The sequence below is a fragment of the Penicillium verrucosum genome (assembly GCF_028828655.1).
Source record: "Penicillium verrucosum strain IBT 35672 chromosome Unknown utg000001l_segment0_segment0, whole genome shotgun sequence".
NCBI classification, from domain to species: domain Eukaryota; kingdom Fungi; phylum Ascomycota; class Eurotiomycetes; order Eurotiales; family Aspergillaceae; genus Penicillium; species Penicillium verrucosum.
Window position 1 is genome coordinate 8551801 of NW_026643210.1, and position 18502 is coordinate 8570302.

General features: G+C 48.0%; 6 protein-coding genes across 6 annotated transcripts; 3 read left to right on the forward strand and 3 right to left on the reverse strand.

The window, feature by feature from the left end:
- Positions 1-346: 346 nt before the first annotated feature.
- N7516_003069 (uncharacterized protein) lies at positions 347-3225 on the reverse strand (the record flags this gene model as incomplete). The annotated part of the gene is made up of 5 exons (XM_057215789.1): positions 347-612; positions 660-860; positions 917-1152; positions 1205-1627; positions 1688-3225. Coding segments are annotated over 5 exons (2664 nt in total), but the record flags the coding sequence as incomplete, so codon positions are not given.
- A 681-nt stretch (positions 3226-3906) lies between these two features.
- N7516_003070 (basic helix-loop-helix domain-containing protein) lies at positions 3907-4686 on the forward strand (the record flags this gene model as incomplete). Its single annotated transcript, XM_057215790.1, has 1 exon — positions 3907-4686. The coding sequence occupies one exon, from the start codon at positions 3907-3909 to the stop codon at positions 4684-4686; it is 780 nt and encodes a 259-aa protein (XP_057077673.1).
- A 96-nt stretch (positions 4687-4782) lies between these two features.
- Positions 4783-6490, reverse strand: N7516_003071 (NADH:flavin oxidoreductase/NADH oxidase family protein; the record flags this gene model as incomplete). Its single annotated transcript, XM_057215791.1, has 6 exons — positions 4783-4848; positions 4919-5509; positions 5600-5619; positions 5716-6135; positions 6266-6368; positions 6422-6490. 6 exons carry the CDS (start codon positions 6488-6490, stop codon positions 4783-4785), a joined length of 1269 nt encoding a protein of 422 aa, XP_057077674.1.
- Positions 6491-7425: 935 nt separating this feature from the next.
- On the reverse strand, positions 7426-9550 carry N7516_003072 (uncharacterized protein; the record flags this gene model as incomplete). The annotated part of the gene is made up of 5 exons (XM_057215792.1): positions 7426-8500; positions 8574-8922; positions 9014-9092; positions 9170-9389; positions 9465-9550. The coding sequence occupies 5 exons, from the start codon at positions 9548-9550 to the stop codon at positions 7426-7428; spliced, it is 1809 nt and encodes a 602-aa protein (XP_057077675.1).
- A 2281-nt stretch (positions 9551-11831) lies between these two features.
- Positions 11832-14120, forward strand: N7516_003073 (uncharacterized protein; the record flags this gene model as incomplete). The annotated part of the gene is made up of 2 exons (XM_057215793.1): positions 11832-12225; positions 12313-14120. The coding sequence occupies 2 exons, from the start codon at positions 11832-11834 to the stop codon at positions 14118-14120; spliced, it is 2202 nt and encodes a 733-aa protein (XP_057077676.1).
- Positions 14121-15084: 964 nt separating this feature from the next.
- On the forward strand, positions 15085-16487 carry N7516_003074 (uncharacterized protein; the record flags this gene model as incomplete). Its single annotated transcript, XM_057215794.1, has 3 exons — positions 15085-15283; positions 15388-16077; positions 16136-16487. Exons 1-3 carry the CDS (start codon positions 15114-15116, stop codon positions 16485-16487), a joined length of 1212 nt encoding a protein of 403 aa, XP_057077677.1. The 5' UTR covers positions 15085-15113.
- Positions 16488-18502: the final 2015 nt, after the last annotated feature.

Consider the following 18502-nt stretch of genomic DNA (forward strand, 5'->3'; position numbering starts at 1 on the left):
CATAAGTGTACATAAGTGTGAGAAATGAAGATGATATCCTTTTATTGTGATGAACATGAGATCGTCCTTTCTTCACCAGGGGAGCTGTTCTATGGTTGATTTGCGGGAATTTTTGAAAGAGAAATCGTAAGAGTCGGCTAAATTCGAGGCCCTCTGTATGAGGAAATTGGGCCGTTGTTTTCAAGATAGGGTATGTCTGAAGTATATTCGGTTCCATGCTTCCTTGATGTTGCCTTGACCCTTTTGGATCTCAGGTCTGGTGGCGTCATGCGAAGTGGTCGGCTAGTATCAGGTATGATGGCCCTTATTATATATTCGGAAAGAAGAATCCACCTTTATGATATGTTCAAGGGGGTATATCCGTGAACCAGCTTGCAAGATCCGGCAAATCAAATCTCCCAAGGAAACCGAACTCTTCCTGGCCCAAGCCCATCTCATCCCAAGTTGTAAGCAGATTGATATCCATGTTACTGGGTTCATGACGGAGGTTGTGTTCGTCTGATATCGGCTCAGTAGGCTGCGATGACAAATCGGGTCGATTGGGTTGCTGATTGCCCCTTTGATGCAGCTGAGTAGGCACCGACGAGGAAGTATCACCAGCGCGACAAGTAGCTATACGAGCATTAGCCTATATCCAGTGAATATCCATAACAACGAACCTGAGTAGTTTTGCATAATATGTTGGTGCGTTACTTGCAAGAACTGCAACGAGTTGCGGGCAGACAGACTAAACATAGCCATAAAAGCCAAGATCTCTTCGCACTTGCGCCAACTCTCATCCACGATTTGTGAATCAACCTGCTCTCGGATGGAATGGCAGGAGTACGACATTATCAAAATGAACCCTGCAGTCGATGTGTCTAGTACATGTTAGTTGATGGACATGAATAACAATGAGCGGGAACTGGTCACGAACAAAATCCATTGTACCACCATGCATCAGTTACAGTTGTTCGATATGTCTCATGAACAAGGGAGACCAGGTCTATGGCTGCCATGACGCAGGAGGCGGCACATTTCGAGAAGACAGATGAGTAGATTATATTTTTCTCGGCGGGTTGGATGTCAGGTCGGCGGGATGATCCTGCACGCTCATCAGAGCAGAGTTGAGTGAACATTGGGCGATACAACAGGAGGCGAAGGTGGATGAATCTATTCTTTATGGTTAGAAATTGTGACTCGAAAGCCCGAAGAGAGAAGCTACCTCGCACGCAACACGTTCTGCTGGCGCTTGAAGATCGATGCATTGCCACTGCCTGAACGATGCAGGGATGGTTCATCTGTCCAATTCAGGGGCTGGGGTACGCTGGTCTCATAGGCAGCAAGTTTATCATCGAGCCCCATCAACACATCCAGGCTACAAAGCTTGGAGCTTCGCGGCAGACTGGTGCTAGTGCTATTCGATCGACTTTGCCAAGCGTTATAGACCTCGGATAGAATAGACTCGAGAATTTTGTATAATTCAATGGTTGAAACGTAGAACGTCATGTATCCCAACTTATGGTCACAGGGTTGACCACTAAGTTCACAAGGATCGGCTTCTTCGGGGTTCGTTCCCATTACAGGCAAAGGTAACGGTGAGATGTGAGAGGTCATGCTCGGTCTTCCATGTGTCATGCTCACAATCCTATTTTAATTAGTTAGCTGTGTCTTCGGGGAAATAATCCAGAAAATCGATTGCACCAACATGTCCATAATGACGCAGCTGTGCCAGGTACGCCGTCGTATTTCTGTCTCCAGAGGTTTATTCGAGGCGTGTGTGGTTGTCTCGTGTAGCCCGAGACCTTGACCAGCTCGACACGCCAGTCCAATTGCATTCCAGCACCGATTCGGATAAGGGGTGCTCTGAAGAAGAAGTGAAATAATCAGAAACGTTTGAACCACGCCGATAGTGCCTATATCGAGAAGGTCAAGATTCACAAATCGCTTTGAGCGAAGGAAAAACGAATAAACCGCAGCCTCTCGGTCCGCAGGAGGAATATCAGAGAAATAGCACCCCATGGCAAAGATGGCATTGAGTGCGCAATGGAATACAATTGAATTAGGACCGCAATCAAATGCGCCCCCGAGTCCGATATTGAGTTGTGGCAACTCGGCCTTCGATGTCTTGTCCGACCCCCAGAGATTTTCATACGCTTGCTCGAAACTGGGGCGATGGAAAAATGGGAATAGACAGTGTACTCTGTCCCAGTAACACTCAAGAAGGTGGTCTGCCAGAGATCGAGGTGGCAAGGAGAAATCGTCGAATCGAAGATCTACCGATGGATGGCCTATATCTCGCCAAATCCCTGTATCAGGGCCTTGTGATCTTTGCGACTCACTCTTACTGCCCCGCAAAGTTGACATATATGACTGCAATGGCATAGACTCTCCTGCGAGACGCATAAAAGATGCCACTGACGAGTTTCCATAGTATTGCTGCTCCTGTGGAGAGTCTGTGCTTGGATCGTCTTCTGCAACAGATATTGCGCCCATAGCGGTGACATTACCGTGGGAGTTGAGAGATGGCGGAGGATATATACCGCCTGCTCGTGGATGGGTAGATTCAGGAGACAGATGTGGCGCATGTGGAGATCTATAGCGCTCAGCTTCCGATCGATTCCTTTGGGCGGGAAACCTTGGCGGTTGAAAAGTAGGAGTTGAAGACAGGCGACTTGGTCCAGATGGCATGGGGGTGGAGCCTAGTCCTAGTAGTCCTTCTGCGGCCACAGATGTCCTGGATTCTGCATCTAGACCATCCAGATCCATATCTTCCCCAATATGACTTTGACTTTCAGATACCCCGTAGTCTCCATGCTGTGAAGGTCCAGGCGGGACGTCAACCCCGCCTTTTGCACATGTGTCTTCAAGCTCTCGAATACGATCATGGAGAACCTTCAGGTACTCATCGTTGCTGGCAGACCTCGCATTGTCCAGCTTGTATACACATTGGTTAACGGTATACGAGCGTCGAGCGCATGGGCCACAAATTGGCTTTATACCATCGCACTTGACCTTTTTATCTCGACATGACTCGCATGCCAAGGCAATCTTGCGACGTCGCGGTGGCTCTCGTTTGGTGATTCCGCCTTTGGGAGGCATCTGTGGCCGCTCCTTTAAGCCACAGCTAAGAGTATGTGCAACCCACAGTATTGTTACTGCACTATTTGATTGGTGATCCGGGTGATTACCGAAGACAAGGTCTCGTGCTGCAGGGGAAGGGAAAAAGAGTGGAACAATCCCGGGACTGGGGTGTCCGGAATGTACCCGGAGACATGGTCACGTGTCAATCCGTAACCCTCGGAATTCGCTCGAAATAAAATGGGGAAATGGAGAAACGTTTTCCTGTTTTGTCTTAAGGTCAAGAAGACCTTGACTAGTGAACCCTGAGTGCTATAATTGGGCTACTGGGTCCAATGTGTCGGATCGACATCTTACATGGAGCCCTCCGGGATGCACCCGGTGTGTTTCTACACAGAGCGCAGGCGTCAAGAGTGGAATACTTAATAAAGGCCAACTATATCTTACAACTAGTATATCTATATTTACACAGTTAAAGGGGTATAGAGATAAATGCAGTCAACTTAGCCCATCATTTCATTGTTGCAGACGTATTGCGGATGCAATGCAGTTGCGGATCCGCAGGTACTCTATGTCGGGTGCATTCCGAAATTGACGTAGGGAACCCTGCTGCCTCATTAATGAGACATTTGTTTAGAATAATATGATAAAGCTATTCCCCCTCACTTTCCTCCTTATTCCAGAATCCAAAATCAAGTACTGTTACATATCGTTGTCGTTCCACGCTGAAGCCTGATATCAGAATATCAAACCCAGATTCACCAACATCTAAAACCCCAAAGTACAGCTTCAGCTGCATACCACCTGGTACCTGAATATATTTTACAGTCAAAGACACCAACCCAAATGGAAAACAACAATCAGACGCTTCAAATGGACCATACTACCCTTTCACGCCACTGTCCATGGCAAGTCGACACACCTCAACCAATCTCCCGGGACCAATGGCCCACCGAAGAAGGTCTCCAATGGGGGTCCGATCCCAGCTTCTGCTACCATGGCTACTCTAGTCCCATCGGTACCTGGACAGAGGAGCGGCTCGTGCAAAACCTGATGCGGAACATGGCCAGTTTCTGTGCTACCATGGAGATCGGCTTCGATGTTCCTGAAACCATACATGAGACATCTCAGAAGCATATACTAGATCCATCAGAACTGAACGGATTCACATTACCCATGTTCCAACCCTCGATGATTCCGCAAAATGAAAGACTCTCCGAAACACCATCACCGCCCTCTTCATCCTCGTACCGAGGCCAAATCCTCTCATTGGATGATACCGAATGCACACAACGGGCAAGCTGCGTCAAATCCAGGACTCGGTCCGGGCAAAAGAAGAGAAAATGTGTGCAAAAGCCAGGTCAGAAATTGTGCCATTGCCGAGCGGAAAAGATGAGAAGGGAGCTTGTTAGAGACCGGTATAAAGAACTCTGTCGCATTGTGCCAGGGCTTGAGAGACAGGAATACACGAGGAAATATATTCTCGAGGAGACTGTATTGTTGATTCAAAGATTGATTCAGGGGAATGATACCCTTCATCAACAACTGGGGCAGTTGAAGGAACAGGAGAAGTTGAAACAGTTGCGATTATTTCCTATTGAGGACGAAGACATGGTGGGCTGCTAGTTCTAACATTGTTTGTATTCAGAAGAACATCACGATGTCATGTACTCTACAATAATATTATTATACCAAAACAAGTATTAATACAAATCAAAAGGTCTACAAAGGAGGTGCAATAGTAGCAATCCCCTTGCCCAGACTATGAATCTGTCCAGAATAGTAGGTCTATAAAACCAGTCAGCAAACCACCCAACCTTGCAACCCAAAAAAGAAAAGAAAAGAAAGGAAAACCTACACTCTCAGCCCCAGCTCCAACAAGATGCAACGGCAAGAACTGCATATACCAAGGAACAGCCACATTATTCAACACCATACTTGCCTCATCATCCCCAACACTCTCATCAAGCAACAGCCGCGGGAACCCGGGATCAATAGCCGCAGGCCGTCCAATCCCAACAAGATCACAAGCACCATCCCTAATAGCCGCCTCAGCGCCAGCACGGGAGCGGAACCCACCAGTCAACATAAGAACAAGCTTAGGATGACGCAGTCGCACCTCCTTCGAGAACTCGAGGAAGAAGGCCTCGCGCGCTGCGGTGCGTGCCGATTTCGGAGCTACAGCCGGATTGGCCTTACCCCTACCCATCATCTTTGGGTCTTCATAGCTACCGCCTGATATTTCCATGAAGTCGATACCGGCTTCGGCGAGGAGTGCGATTTGCGTCATTGTTTCTTCGAAGGTTGCGGAGCTGTGGTCGGCGGAGTTTAGTTTGATGCCGATTGCGAAGGTTGATTGTACGACTTTGCGCGTTTGTGAGAGGATTTCTAGGACGAAGCGGGTGCGTTTTTCGGCTGTGCCGCCGTATGCATCTGTGCGGAGGTTTGTCTGTGGTTAAAATTAGTATTGGTGTTAATGTTTATGATGGTGTCGAGCTGGGGTGATAGAGGAAGAGGAACAAGAGAGTGAGTGTCGCACCTTGCCGTTGAGGAATTGGTCTAACCAAGAAAACCATTAGCATATAAGGATCATCAAGCCGATCCTTCAAAAGGAAAGAAGAAAGAAAAAAGAAAAAAGAAAAAAAGAAAACATACCAATCAAATACCCATGCGCACCATGCAACTCAACACCCGAGAACCCAGCATCGGCCATAAGTCTCGCAGTATCGACAAACTGACGAATAACCCTCTCGACATCCTGAGTGGTCATTTCCTTGGGTCCAGACCAAACAAGACACCCAATCAGGCTCTCGAGATAGCTATTCCCAACCTTGATGGGTACGGCGCTGGGCGCGAGCGTAGGCGCGAAGATGCCGCGGTGGCCTGAAACGCGGAAGGACTGCCGACCTGGATGACAGATCTGGGCGATGGCTGGCGTGCCGTGCTTCTGGCAGGTGTCGGCGTATTTCTTCCATTGAGCGACTAGGGCGTTGTTGGTTTCGCTGTCTTTGTATTCGTTGTGTAGGGCTGGGTCGAAGGGGCTGCCCATGTGGTTTACGTCGACTTGGACATTTCCTGGTAATATTTTAGGGTTAGGTTTTTTGTTATTAGGAATATGTTTATAGTGTAGGGTGAGATTAGGGTCATGGTTAGGGTTTGGGGGTTTGAATTTGATATAGAAGTCTCAGGCACCATTAGACCTTACCTGTAAGGATACTCCCCCATCCACCGTCCGACCATTGCTCATAGGCATCAACCAAGGCACTTGTTGGCTCGTTAGTTTTGGCTAACATCTCAGCCATGGCGGCCTGGAAGGATGTTAGTTCCATTCGTGTATAGCTATTAGGCCTGAACAATGTACCTTGCTGAGCCTATTCGGCAAAACCAGTCCACATGGGAGCTTGACGGGGTCTGCGAGAGGAGAAGGCATGGTGTATATGCAACTTCGTATGTGACCAAAATATACTATGTAAAGTATATAGTCTAATGCAATTGGCGATGTAGATATTACTCCAATGGATATGAAAACACACTGTCAATGATGTTAGTCCCAATTCATCTCACAACTGAAAAAGCAGACATACCTCTATACCACAGAATCTAAACGAGAAAACTGCAAGGAACGAACAGACAGCTTTATCAACAATTAAAAGAAAATAGATCTTCTTTCGAAGGCATTGGAACCATCGCAAATCTAGCATTAGTCATCTCGCGGAGAGATTGATGTCCCGTTTTGATATTGTGGAGTCATCCGTGCCGAGGTTCCACGTTGAAGAAAGTTGGATTGGGAAGATCGGGGAGTTGGGTTCATCCGTTTGGATTTTTGGGAGTGTTTGGGAGTGTTTTAGTATATAGTTGCCACCATTGCTAACTTAGAAAGAGAAGATGTTGCGAGCTCTAAATATATTGGACTTTTTGTTCATGAAGAATCGGATGAAACCAACCCGAGGACAAGCTAAAGTATAGATAAGATGTAGGCGACTAGAATAATAGAATAGTGTTTTGAAGTGATTTTAATTTGTTCATTCAATGGCGATGCCAGCTAAATGCTAACTATCCCCAAGATGTAAAGACCCTCAAAATGTGAGCAAAAACCAAAAGAAAATAAGTGCTGGGTATTCAATCAGGGAAAAAAAGAAGTTCGTGTCCAACCCGAAAATAGGCAGAGAAGATATATATAAAAAAAAGAAATAACCAAAAGTGCGCTCGAAACCAACAAAAGGGGGAAATATGAAAAAGTCAAAAGTGACATGCGAGTCCATCACGCAGAGATCCTAAGCGCTGGCAGATTAGAACAGATGCTCTTTTTTCGTTGCAAAATTCAATATGCAAATCCAAGGTCAAGAAAGAAAGAAAGATCAAATCTTACAACTTGGCATTCTTCTCCTCAGTGGGGGATCCACTCGCCGTCATTGGGGGCGAGATTGTTCCCAGACTGGAGAGAAGGTGGCCGACCTCGCGCTCGAGAGCGCGGACCTCGGTGTGAGGGTCATACATGCGGGACTTGATCCAGTTGTCCAACTCGGCGTCGCTCATAGAACGCAGCGCAATCTCGCGGTCCACCTTGTCCTCCTGGGCAGCGCGCATCACCTTGCGGGTGACGACGACACTGACCTCGCGGATGCGGGTGATGTCGGGGTAAAGTAGACCACGCTGGATCTCCTCGCCGGTGAGGGCAGCGGAAAGGGCCGCGCCGGAGGCGTAGATCATGCTGTCTGTGACACGGACGGCCTTGGACAGGATGCTACCGAGACCGATACCAGGGAAGACGTACATGTTGTTTCCCTGGCCGGGGTAGTAGGTGCGGGTCTCGCCGGCGGAGTTGGTGAAGGTGCAGTTGGGGAAGGGGGAGCCGGAGGCGAAGAGACAGCGACCGTCGGTGTTGGTGACGGCGGTCTCGAAGTCACACTCGGACTTGGAGGAGGGGTTGGAGAGGGGGAAGATGAGAGGGGCGGTGTTCCAGTCAGCCATCTTGCGCAGGATCTCCGGGGTGAAGACGCCGCCCATGGTGGAGAGACCCATCAGGATGGAGGGCTTGACGTAATCGACGACCTCATCGAGAGTCTTGTACTGCTCGCCGTTGTTGTCACGGCGGGCGAAGTAGACCTTGTGGTCGGCGAGGTTGTCGCCGCGGTCAGCGGTGACGAGACCCTTGGTGTCGACGAGGTAGAAGCAGTTACGGGCTTCATCCTCGGTCATGCCTTCGCGCATGAAGAATTCGACGATCTGGCGGGCAACTCCGACACCGGCGCTGCCCGCGCCGAAGAACACCGCGCGGTGGTCCTTGCAGGGCAGACCGGAGCGCTTGACAGCGTTGATGACACCGCCAAGGATGACAGCGCCAGTACCCTGGATGTCATCGTTGAAGCAAGTGTACATGTCGCGGTACCGCTCCAGAGCGGGGAAGGGGTTCTTGAAATCCTCGAATTGGATGACGATACTAGAGGGGCTTTGTTAGTCGCGGTTGCTATAGGGAGATCACTCCGAAAGACATGTGAGAGTGAGTCACTTACCCAGGCCAGCGCTCGGTAAGAGCAGCCATCAGTTCATCCAAGAACTCCCGCTCCTCTTCGGGTGAGACCTTCTCGCGACGGCTCCCCATGTAGAGCGGGTCTTCCCGGAGGGCCTTGTTACCAGTACCCAGATCAAGAGTCAGAGGCAGGGTGGCCTCGGGACGAATACCAGCACAGGCGGTGTAAAGGGCCAACTTTCCGATGGGGATACCCATACCGTTGATGCCCAGGTCACCCAGTCCGAGGATGCGGGAGCCATCGGTGATACATGTGATTTCGACGCTAGACTCAGGCCAATTGGAGATGACCGAAGCCAGATTTCCGCGATCCTCCCAGCTCAGGTACATACCTAAAAATAACGGTTAGCGTCTCCGGTTCTAATTCGTGTGCGGAGAAAATGTTTTAAGTGCGGAGAACATGAACTCCGTTATGCTACGTACCTTCGGGCTGTTGGTAGATCTCGGACCACCGTTGGCAGGCCTCGCCCACCACTGGGGTATAGATCAGGGGAGTCATTTCCTGCAGGGATTATTATGGTTAATTTTCCGTTCTTCATGTTTCCCCGGTCCAATCACATGACTCGATGCGCAACATACCCTGAGGTGGTCTGTCACCAGACGGTAGAATAGGTGCACATTGTTCTTGCGCAGAGTGCTGAGGTATAGGAACTTGTCAATGGGTGTATTCTTGAGACCCAGCTGAGCCAGGCATCGGGTCTTTTGTGTTTCGTAACCCTCGGCGCGAGGAGGAGTGAGGCCGTATGTGCGCAGGTACTTGCGGATGTATGCAGGGTTGGCGGTATCATAGTTGGCGTCGCTAAAGAGGAGATATTAATGACTTGGTTTCTTCATGGCAAACCCTCAATTGGGTGTGATCTGGATATTGACTTACGCAGGCGAGGCGTGGTTCACGAAAGGAGCTGGGGTGGCATGCACCGGCCGGCTTTGTTGAGTGGGCAGTGAAGGGTATCGAGCCATTGTGATAGACTGAGTAGACTTCAAGTTTGGAGTAGAAGTAGAATGATAGAAAGAAGAAAAGGATTTGGGAGCAGATGCGAGTCTGTTTTTATGTACACGAGACAACATGCTAAATTTGCCCTGGGATGTTCGTGCGCACATCAAAGACATTCCGACAGGAGGATGACCAGATAATTAACCGGGACCGCGTGTCCAGGCGACACGGTATAGGAAGAAAAGAGTCATGATTTGAAGTCGGGAAGAGTCGGATGATGAAGAGGGTCAGGACCCATGTGGATTCAATTTCGGTGTTGACAGCGAACCGTTGTGCATGAAAGCCTGAAAGTCCTTCTGGAATCTGGATCCCTATTATTTTTATTATTTTTAATTATTTTTTAATTATTTTTTGTTCGGGACGTAGATCCAGCAAGGAGAGTGTATCACCGTGTGGAGACGGGGAGGCGCCGACTCCGACAAATGCGGAGACATAGTCAAATCAGTGTTGAATATTAGAATTGAACCAAAAAAAAGAGACACATAAACATATAATTGACATGGAAATTATGTGGATGATCAGTGCGCGATTTATTTTCTCATTCCAGCATTGCGCAGGGAGTTGCACCATACAAACACATCCAACATACATAGTTGATATTGGGATGTGAGGGGATAGAATTGGAGATTGGAGTTGATCGGAGGTAGAAGATTCTTAAATTTCCCAATTTACGCGGTAGACCTCGAACTGGTGAACTTGGTGATGACAGCTACCAAGTAAATTTGTGAATAAAAGAGAAAGACTGTAATCTGATTGGCTACAAAAGCCGGGGAGGACAACGCTATGGGTCCATGCTAATCCTTGTTGGGTTATAGGATCCACCCCAATCCACCCCAATCCACCCAAATCCACCCAAATCCACCCAAATCCACAGCTACGAGCTTCCAGAGCCGCAGATAGTGCCGAAGTGGAGTGAAGCTATACCCTAGTTAACGTCCATTCGGTGTTTCCATCATTTGGCTTCTTTTTCTTCATTTTTGGTCTTTTGTTATTTGAATGAAATGTAAATTCATAAAAATAAAGCTTCTAAACAGATCAAAAACAACAATTGTATATATTGTAAACCAGTGGACGGAGATCACCGTATAATATCATATGTTATACAACACACGACATCTATATTGTACAATATATAGGAAAACTATACGGAGTATATGTGGTAAAGAAGTCTTCCGATCGGAAGTTTCCCGGTGAGACTTTTAGGTCTTTGTTTCGAGTCCGCCGCGTTGGCGATGATATTCGGCCTTGTGAATGGCTCTCGGTCGCCGACACCAGGGGCTTTTGATTACTTATGTTCTCCAGCACGGTTGCGTTATTTTTTTTATTTTTATTTTTTGCCCCTTTCAATTCTATTCTTTGAAATCATCAGGTCTGGAACCACATCCACTTCACTCGGAAGCCAACGATTCGGAATCCAGGCATTTCATATTCCATCACCGATTGGACCCCTTGTCCGGGTAACCACCTGAGCTCTGTGTAAGGCGCAAAGCTTCGATTAATAATTTGAATTCCTATGCTCTGCTCTACTGCGTACATATGTATTCGATACATATCTCCGAACCCCCTCAGCCTTCTTCTTTTTTTTTTTTTTTTTTTTTTTTTTTCTCACCTGCAGTTCCCAACGTTGGGGGCGTATATCGTAGAATGTCGATGAGCTCAGACATTAGACCTGTCATTCTCGATCAAGTGCATGAGGCATATATGTACATTTTTTGCTTTTTTGTCTCCTTTCTACTACCGCAGATCAAGGTCTCCTGGTCAATAATTACCCAATTTAATAGCGCAAAATGGATCAATCAAAGATCAAAATGAAGTAAATAAATATAACCCCGTAGTAAATATCAAGATAAGCCCGATCTAAATGGCACTATTGCCATAGTTGCATAAAAGGCTACGGAAAAGGTCCGGCTAAATCCATAGCTTTCCCCAGATCGCGGATCCATTTATTTACTCCGTATGTTGTACAAAATTCAATTCAATTCCTTCAAAGCTTTATGTTGTATGTCTCTTCATAGTTTCTTAATTGATGATAATCATATTCAAGAAATATTCTGTTAATTTTTACTTATGTAAATAGCAAATAGCGAGAGTAAACATTTATGTTGCAGTGTACGAGTGAGGTACTGAGGTGTCGTCATGTGCCCAAAACAGGTTCCCGACCTGAACTCCTCCCCCCTAAGAACTTCAACCTTCATTTAGCTTCATCTCCAAAACTGTTATCACACACGGTCTAGGGTCGTATTCAATATGCCCTCCGAGACTGAACCCCTCCTCCCTCGCTATGAGGATGACACCTCCCGTCAGCGACAACTCCATCAAAAGCTACATAGCTACCAGATGATCCGCGCCATCTTCGAGGGGTACATGCCTACAACGGAACAAACCATCGTCAACCTACGCACCCTCTTAGCCTCTGATGTTCTAAACCTACGTAATCAGGATATCGGCAGTGTTGGTCGCCAGCTAGTACGGGACAGTCGACTGTGGGTCCAGGTCTTCATCGAATTTCTGCAACAGAAGAACAGCCAAGACCAACTCCAGGAATTTTTGTGGCGCCTGGCCCGTTCACGCGTCGAGGTGGATAGCGAGAGGGTTTCTAGAGAGGCCGCCCACGTGAAGGCGCGGGCAGATACTAAAGCTGGTGGGTCGCGCATTTCCACTCCCCAACTTACGGGCTTGGCACATGCAAATCACAAGATGATGACCGCTCGCTAATCCCTGCACGTAGCATATGATAGCTTCCGCACTGTCGGTGGTCTACTTCTGACTAACGCCGATTTCCGTCTTTTCGTCGATGACATCGTTACCGTTGGCCGCCAAATCTTCGCTGATACTACTGACTCCCTCGCTGAATCTTCCAAGCGAGTTGCCGAACAAGTCAAACCGCCCGAGGAAGAAGAGCAGGCGCTACAGGGTCCAGGTGCAGATGAGGGGCATGCACGATCGAAGGCCGAGGTGAACGAGGATGTTGCACATGTTGCGGATGTGGCCGGGGAAGGGGTCGCTCAGACAAGCCATGATGCGGTGCAGAGTGCTAAAGAGCATCTCTCCGGCCGAGAGAGGGATACCTTGCTGTTCCGGTTGAAGCAGGCAGTTCAAAGACTTCGGGAGAGGACGGACTACTCTGACTCGGTTGCAACACTTACTCAATTGGTATCACGCTATGCTAAGATCTACGTGGATGTAGCAGAGAATACTGCCTCGGTCGCTCAAGAAGACCTGGAAGTCAATGCTGACCTGAAACGGGCGGTCGACAATTTCTGGATTCTCTTGCGGTCATTTGGCAGCGCAGAAGAGTGGGATCGGCTGCAGGAGAAGTTCCACAGTGTCTTGCGCCATGCAAACAAAGATCCTGAGTTTGATGATCTACTCGGGGAGGTCGGAACTTCATTGCAGGACATGCTCACCAACCCCGAATTTTTCGACTCGGCACCGCAGAAGCTAGATGAACTCAAACAACACTCCGACAAAGTAGGCTCGGAGACGACCCTGCGAAAGGATGTGGACGATTTTCTAGCACAGACCAAACGCACAATTAGAACCGTGCCGGAAGACCCAGCCGTCTCCAAGTTAATCAACGCCACTAAGAAGATCTACCAGGATGCTTGGGGCGCCTACAACGACACGAAGGCCGACCTCCCAGCAGACTTGGTGAACGTCTTCCTCCCAGTGCTCCTTCGAACAATCCAGTACATCCCGATCCCCCGCTTGGAGATCTCTGCTCCAGAGATGGATCTCCTCCTGGAGAACCTAATTCTTGAACCCGGCCACACAGTACACTTTTCTTCCTTCCTTCCCTACCGCATGCATCTCCTCACACGCAATGACATCGACGTGGTAAAAACCCACTCCAAGCGCACAGAAACACTCATGAAAACAGCCTTTACAGTTACCGTCCAAGGTCTAAACATCAGCGCCGAAGACTTTGGCTACTGGTTCCGCACCCACACAGGCTTTTTCCACCTGAAGGACGAAGGCATAGCAAGCTTCTACCTTGACCGGCGCGGTATCGACATCTCGCTAGACATCGAAGTCGGCCGTGGCAGCCTGGAGCAGATATTTTCTCTGCGCGGCGTTCGCGTCTGCATCCACAAACTCGACTACACAGTCAAGCGCAGCAAGTGGAGATTCCTCCTCTGGCTGACCAAGCCACTTTTGAAACACCTTGTGCGGCGTGTGCTGGAGAAGAAGATCGCAGAGGAGATTGTTGCAGCGACGTTCGCATTGAATCGCGAGCTAGTCTTTGCCCGTGAACGGCTGCGTGCTGCGCGCATCGCTAACCCGCAGGACCTGGCGACTTTTGTGCGGGCTGTCCTCGCGCGCCTTAAACCCGCTGACTCGGATGTCGAGACTAGAATTGGTCTTGAGCCGCCGGGTAAGGGTGTCTTTAAGGGTGTTTATGCTCCCGGTAGTCTTGTCAAGACTTGGCATGAGGAGGCTACGCGTGCGCAGGAGGCTGTTGAGGATGGAGATGAGACGCATGGAATTGGTCACACCTGGCATAATGATATCTTTAATGTTCCCGCGCGACACTGATTGCTTTTTTCTTATTTGATTTAGGTGTTTGGGGAGTTCCAAGGATGCTCTACTTGACTAGCAATGTGTTTATGATGAGTTACTCTACTTAGTTAGCAGTGTTTTTATGTTTTTATGATGAATCGGACCATACCAGCAGAAGTCAGGCTGTGCTTGATGGCTTTAATTTTCCGTTTAGTGCTCACCTTTGCTTCTTTTTGCTTCCTTTTCCTTTTAATCGTGGAATGATCTACCAAATTAAGAGCCTTGATATAGTCTAATAATGCTGTAACAGAGGATCTAGATTTTGATTATTACGCAGATTGGTCGTGATCAGAAGTTACGTGCGGTATTCTAGTTATTATGTATCTAGTACACCTCGGTACCTGAGAAGAGAACCGATAGTTTTATGTATGTGAATGGCATTTGTTATTTCTGCTATGCAAAGGGTATTTACGTTAACAAGAATTACCATATCTTGCAAGGCAGATAGGATTTTCAACGCGATGTATCTATAGCATTGAACCATACAGTAAAAGATGTAGTCACATAAAGCTGCACCACAAATGAATAAAGCCTTCTTTGATAATGTTCTCAGATGGTAAACTAGTTCTAAACAAAACCTGTGTTTTTTTTTTTTTTCAGTCTATATTACTGATTGTTTATTGCTTATTTCCCAAATAATCCGAATCCTGATCTGTAGACACACTCCCACGTGACCCATTACCCGGCTAAACATTGTTCCTCTTTTAGGCCACCTAATGTAGATCTAGGCCGTGGAGCTAACACCTGCAATCTTTAATTCTTTACATCTTTACTCGGTGGCATAAAGCTCGGAGGAGTACACTTCTTCGACTAATTGCATATTCCATGTCGAATAATTAAGCATCACACCAAACCCAAACCCCTAGCTCGTCGAAGCTTCACCTACATACCCCGGTCTACACAAACACAAAAGCTCCACATCAACTCCGAGCGCACGAGCAGCTGCTCGCGCAGCTCCGCACCGCTGAAATGCAATTATTACGACTCCTAGTCGCGGTAGCCGTGGTGCTATTCTCCGTCGTTGTAATCGCCGCCGAGGATTACTACAAGGTGCTTGGACTCGCGAAGTCCGCGTCGGAGAGGGACATCAAGCGCGCGTACAGAACACTAAGCAAGAAATACCACCCTGACAAGAACCCGTGAGTGCGGCTACTATTCTATTCTATTTCTCCGTGATTTTATTTCTCTACTGTGGTGTCGCACATTACACCCGCACAAGGCAATTGCTAACCAACCTCGTTAGCAACGATGATACGGCGCGCGAGAGATTCGTCGAAATAGCAGACGCCTACGACGTACTTTCGACTAGCACACTGCGCAAAGTATACGACCAATACGGACACGACGGGGTAGAGCAGCACCGCAAAGGCGGATCAGCCGGTGGCGGTGGCCACGACCCATTCGATCTGTTCTCGCGATTCTTCGGCGGAGGCGGGCACTCCGGGCACGCGCCTGGACACCGCCGCGGACCGGACATGGAGGTGCGGGCCGCGCTGCCACTTCGGGATTTCTACAATGGACGCGAGATCAACTTCCTCGTTGAGAAGCAGCAGATCTGTGACTCGTGCGAGGGTACCGGGTCCAAGGATCGAGAGGTTGTGACTTGTGATCGGTGCGCGGGACGTGGTATGGTTATTCAGAAACATATGCTTGCGCCGGGGATGTTCCAGCAGGTGCAGATGCAGTGTGATAAGTGTCATGGACAGGGGAAGAAGATCAAGAATCCTTGTCCTGTTTGTCAAGGGAATCGGGTTGTTCGGAATGAGGTTGAGACCAGTGCTAGTATTGAGCCCGGGATGGGCAAGGGAACTAGGCTTGTTTTTGAGAATGAGGCTGATGAGAGCCCCGACTGGATTGCTGGGGATTTGATTGTTGTTTTGGATGAGAAGGAGCCTGAGCTTGGGGTGGAAGAGGAGGAGAAGATGGATGGGACGTTCTTCCGGCGGAAGGGGAAAGATCTTTTCTGGAAGGAGAGTCTTTCGTTGCGTGAGGCGTGGATGGGGGGGTTGGAGTCGCAATCTTACACATCTTGATGGACATGTTGTCCGTCTTGGACGTGGTCGTGGTGAGGTTGTGCAGCCGTTGGCTGTTGAGACTATTGCCGGGGAGGGTATGCCTCATTACTCCGAGGGTCATTTACATGATCACCATGATGAGAATGATGAGACAGGCAATCTGTTTGTTGAGTACACTGTTATCCTGCCGGATCAGATGGAGAGCGGGATGGAGAAGGACTTCCATGCCCTTTGGGAGAAGTGGCGCAAGAAGATTGGAGTTGATTTGGCGAAGGATTCTGGGCGACCTGTTGTGTCTCCGCCGGCGGAGGATAAGGATGAGTTGTGATGATTACTTTTCAAGGCCTTGGTATATTTTTTTTTTATTCCCTTTTTGCTTTTTCATGGTCATTGTATATTGATTGCATCTGTTGATTTGCGTGCATTTTAAGACTATGGATTAGACCCTTGGCTTGTATTGAAATGGTTGGATATGATACACAATAGACCGAATCCTACAATGTAGTCTGCTTTTCTCAATAAGAGGATGGTGTAGATATAGAATTGTACATAGTCCAATTGGCCCATCGGCAATTGCATTCGAACTGACTCAATATCAAGCCAAACCCCCTCTACGGAGTTCTCCGTACTCGTTCAACTGACCTTAGCCACCACACGTGGGGCAACCAGGATCATGCTCATGCTGCCTTGATGCCGGATGCAGATCGACGATCTGGAAGATCTAGCCAGGATGGAGTTCTACATCCAACACATGAAACTCCAGATTCTGATTCTACCGTACCCTGTTTGGTCGCGATGCATACACCTAACATGATGGGGGTTTGTGGCGCAGGATGTAAACAAAGACAGGACGTACAGCGCATAGATCTACGGCGATGGTCTAACTGAAATAGGCCTACGAGGACAGGGGTTGGATATTGTGACGAATAGGCTTGTTTGACCTTCAACTACACACATAATCCACTTCCTTGACCGTCATTTCATGTTCGTGTTCGATGTGACTGATATCAATCGATGTGTCGATGTTCGTTTGAAGGTTCGGCTAGGAGGTGTTCTGTCCATGCGCAAACACGCGTAGAAGCATCCACTTCACGGGTAGGGGCTCTGTTTGGATTTTGTTTATTCTACGGAAGATCTTGGTTTATGTACTGGTTATGCTGCGGACCTCGTTCTATGCCTCGTATACTGTTGGTTTGTGGAAGAGGTACTATATCTTGGGAAGAACATCACGTCGTTCTCTCACCGATACAATACCGAGAAACACCCAAACAGGCCGGGGATGGGAATAAAGTGTAATTAATTTGTGTCAAGGTTTCAGGTATCAAGTAAAAATTGAATCCGAAGTAAATATTCTCGAAAATCAGCTACAAAGCCCCGGGCTTCGACCTATCGGATACCCTATCAACTTACAGTATAGGCAAGGATAAACAGAGCTACTACACCTCGCACGAACTACTAGATGATCTACAAGCCTCGCATATAGACTAGATTATACTACAACGCACAGCTCGTACCAACTAACGGGGCCAACTTTCCACAAAATGATTTACCGGCGTCGCATCCCAAGCTGTAGTCCTAGCCTCTACCTTGGTACGTCCATATGTACCTCATATGCCTGTTGTCGTATGATAATCTTGGGCAAACCCACTATATGAACCTATGACAACCGAATGGAAATCCAACCAATATATACTGTCCACGCTGAGGAGACTGCGTCTACAACATAGATGCATATAAACAGACTTTGGGCATGGGCAAAGAGCACGCGGAAGCAGAATCCAAGCCGGAAGGTTGTTGGCTGCCTTCCGTAGCAAAAGAAATTGAACGTGCGCATATGGAAGCACTAATGACCATGTGCCGGAAAAGAATTGGTCAATTGCATCGACATATCCCAAAGTTTGATTCATGTACTCCGTATGTTGTAGCATCTCTTTTCGTGCAGGGGCATATAGTGCGCATAGTGCATCAAAGAAAGTTACGGGGATTCCTTTGACACCTGCAGCCGTGGAGCCTTTGGATCATGAGATTATGTTCTCCGTCCAGGCTGCTTGGTGTTGTCTCTTTCACTGACCAGTAGCATCACGGGGTTTAAGGGGATCCAAACAGATAGATCGCCTATGGCGGGTTGCGGTGTGGGATTATGACGAATTCTATGCTTTGATATCACCATTTGATTTGCTGTTTTAGAGTTTAAATGTTTGGTACTTTTATATTTTATGGGTTTCAAGGGTATGTTTCTAGTGGGGTTGTTATAGTTGAAGTCAAAGTAGATAGATTCATCAACTTATATCCCTATCTTGTTATTTTGTTCGCAACTATAAGGGGGATACGATATAAGAATGG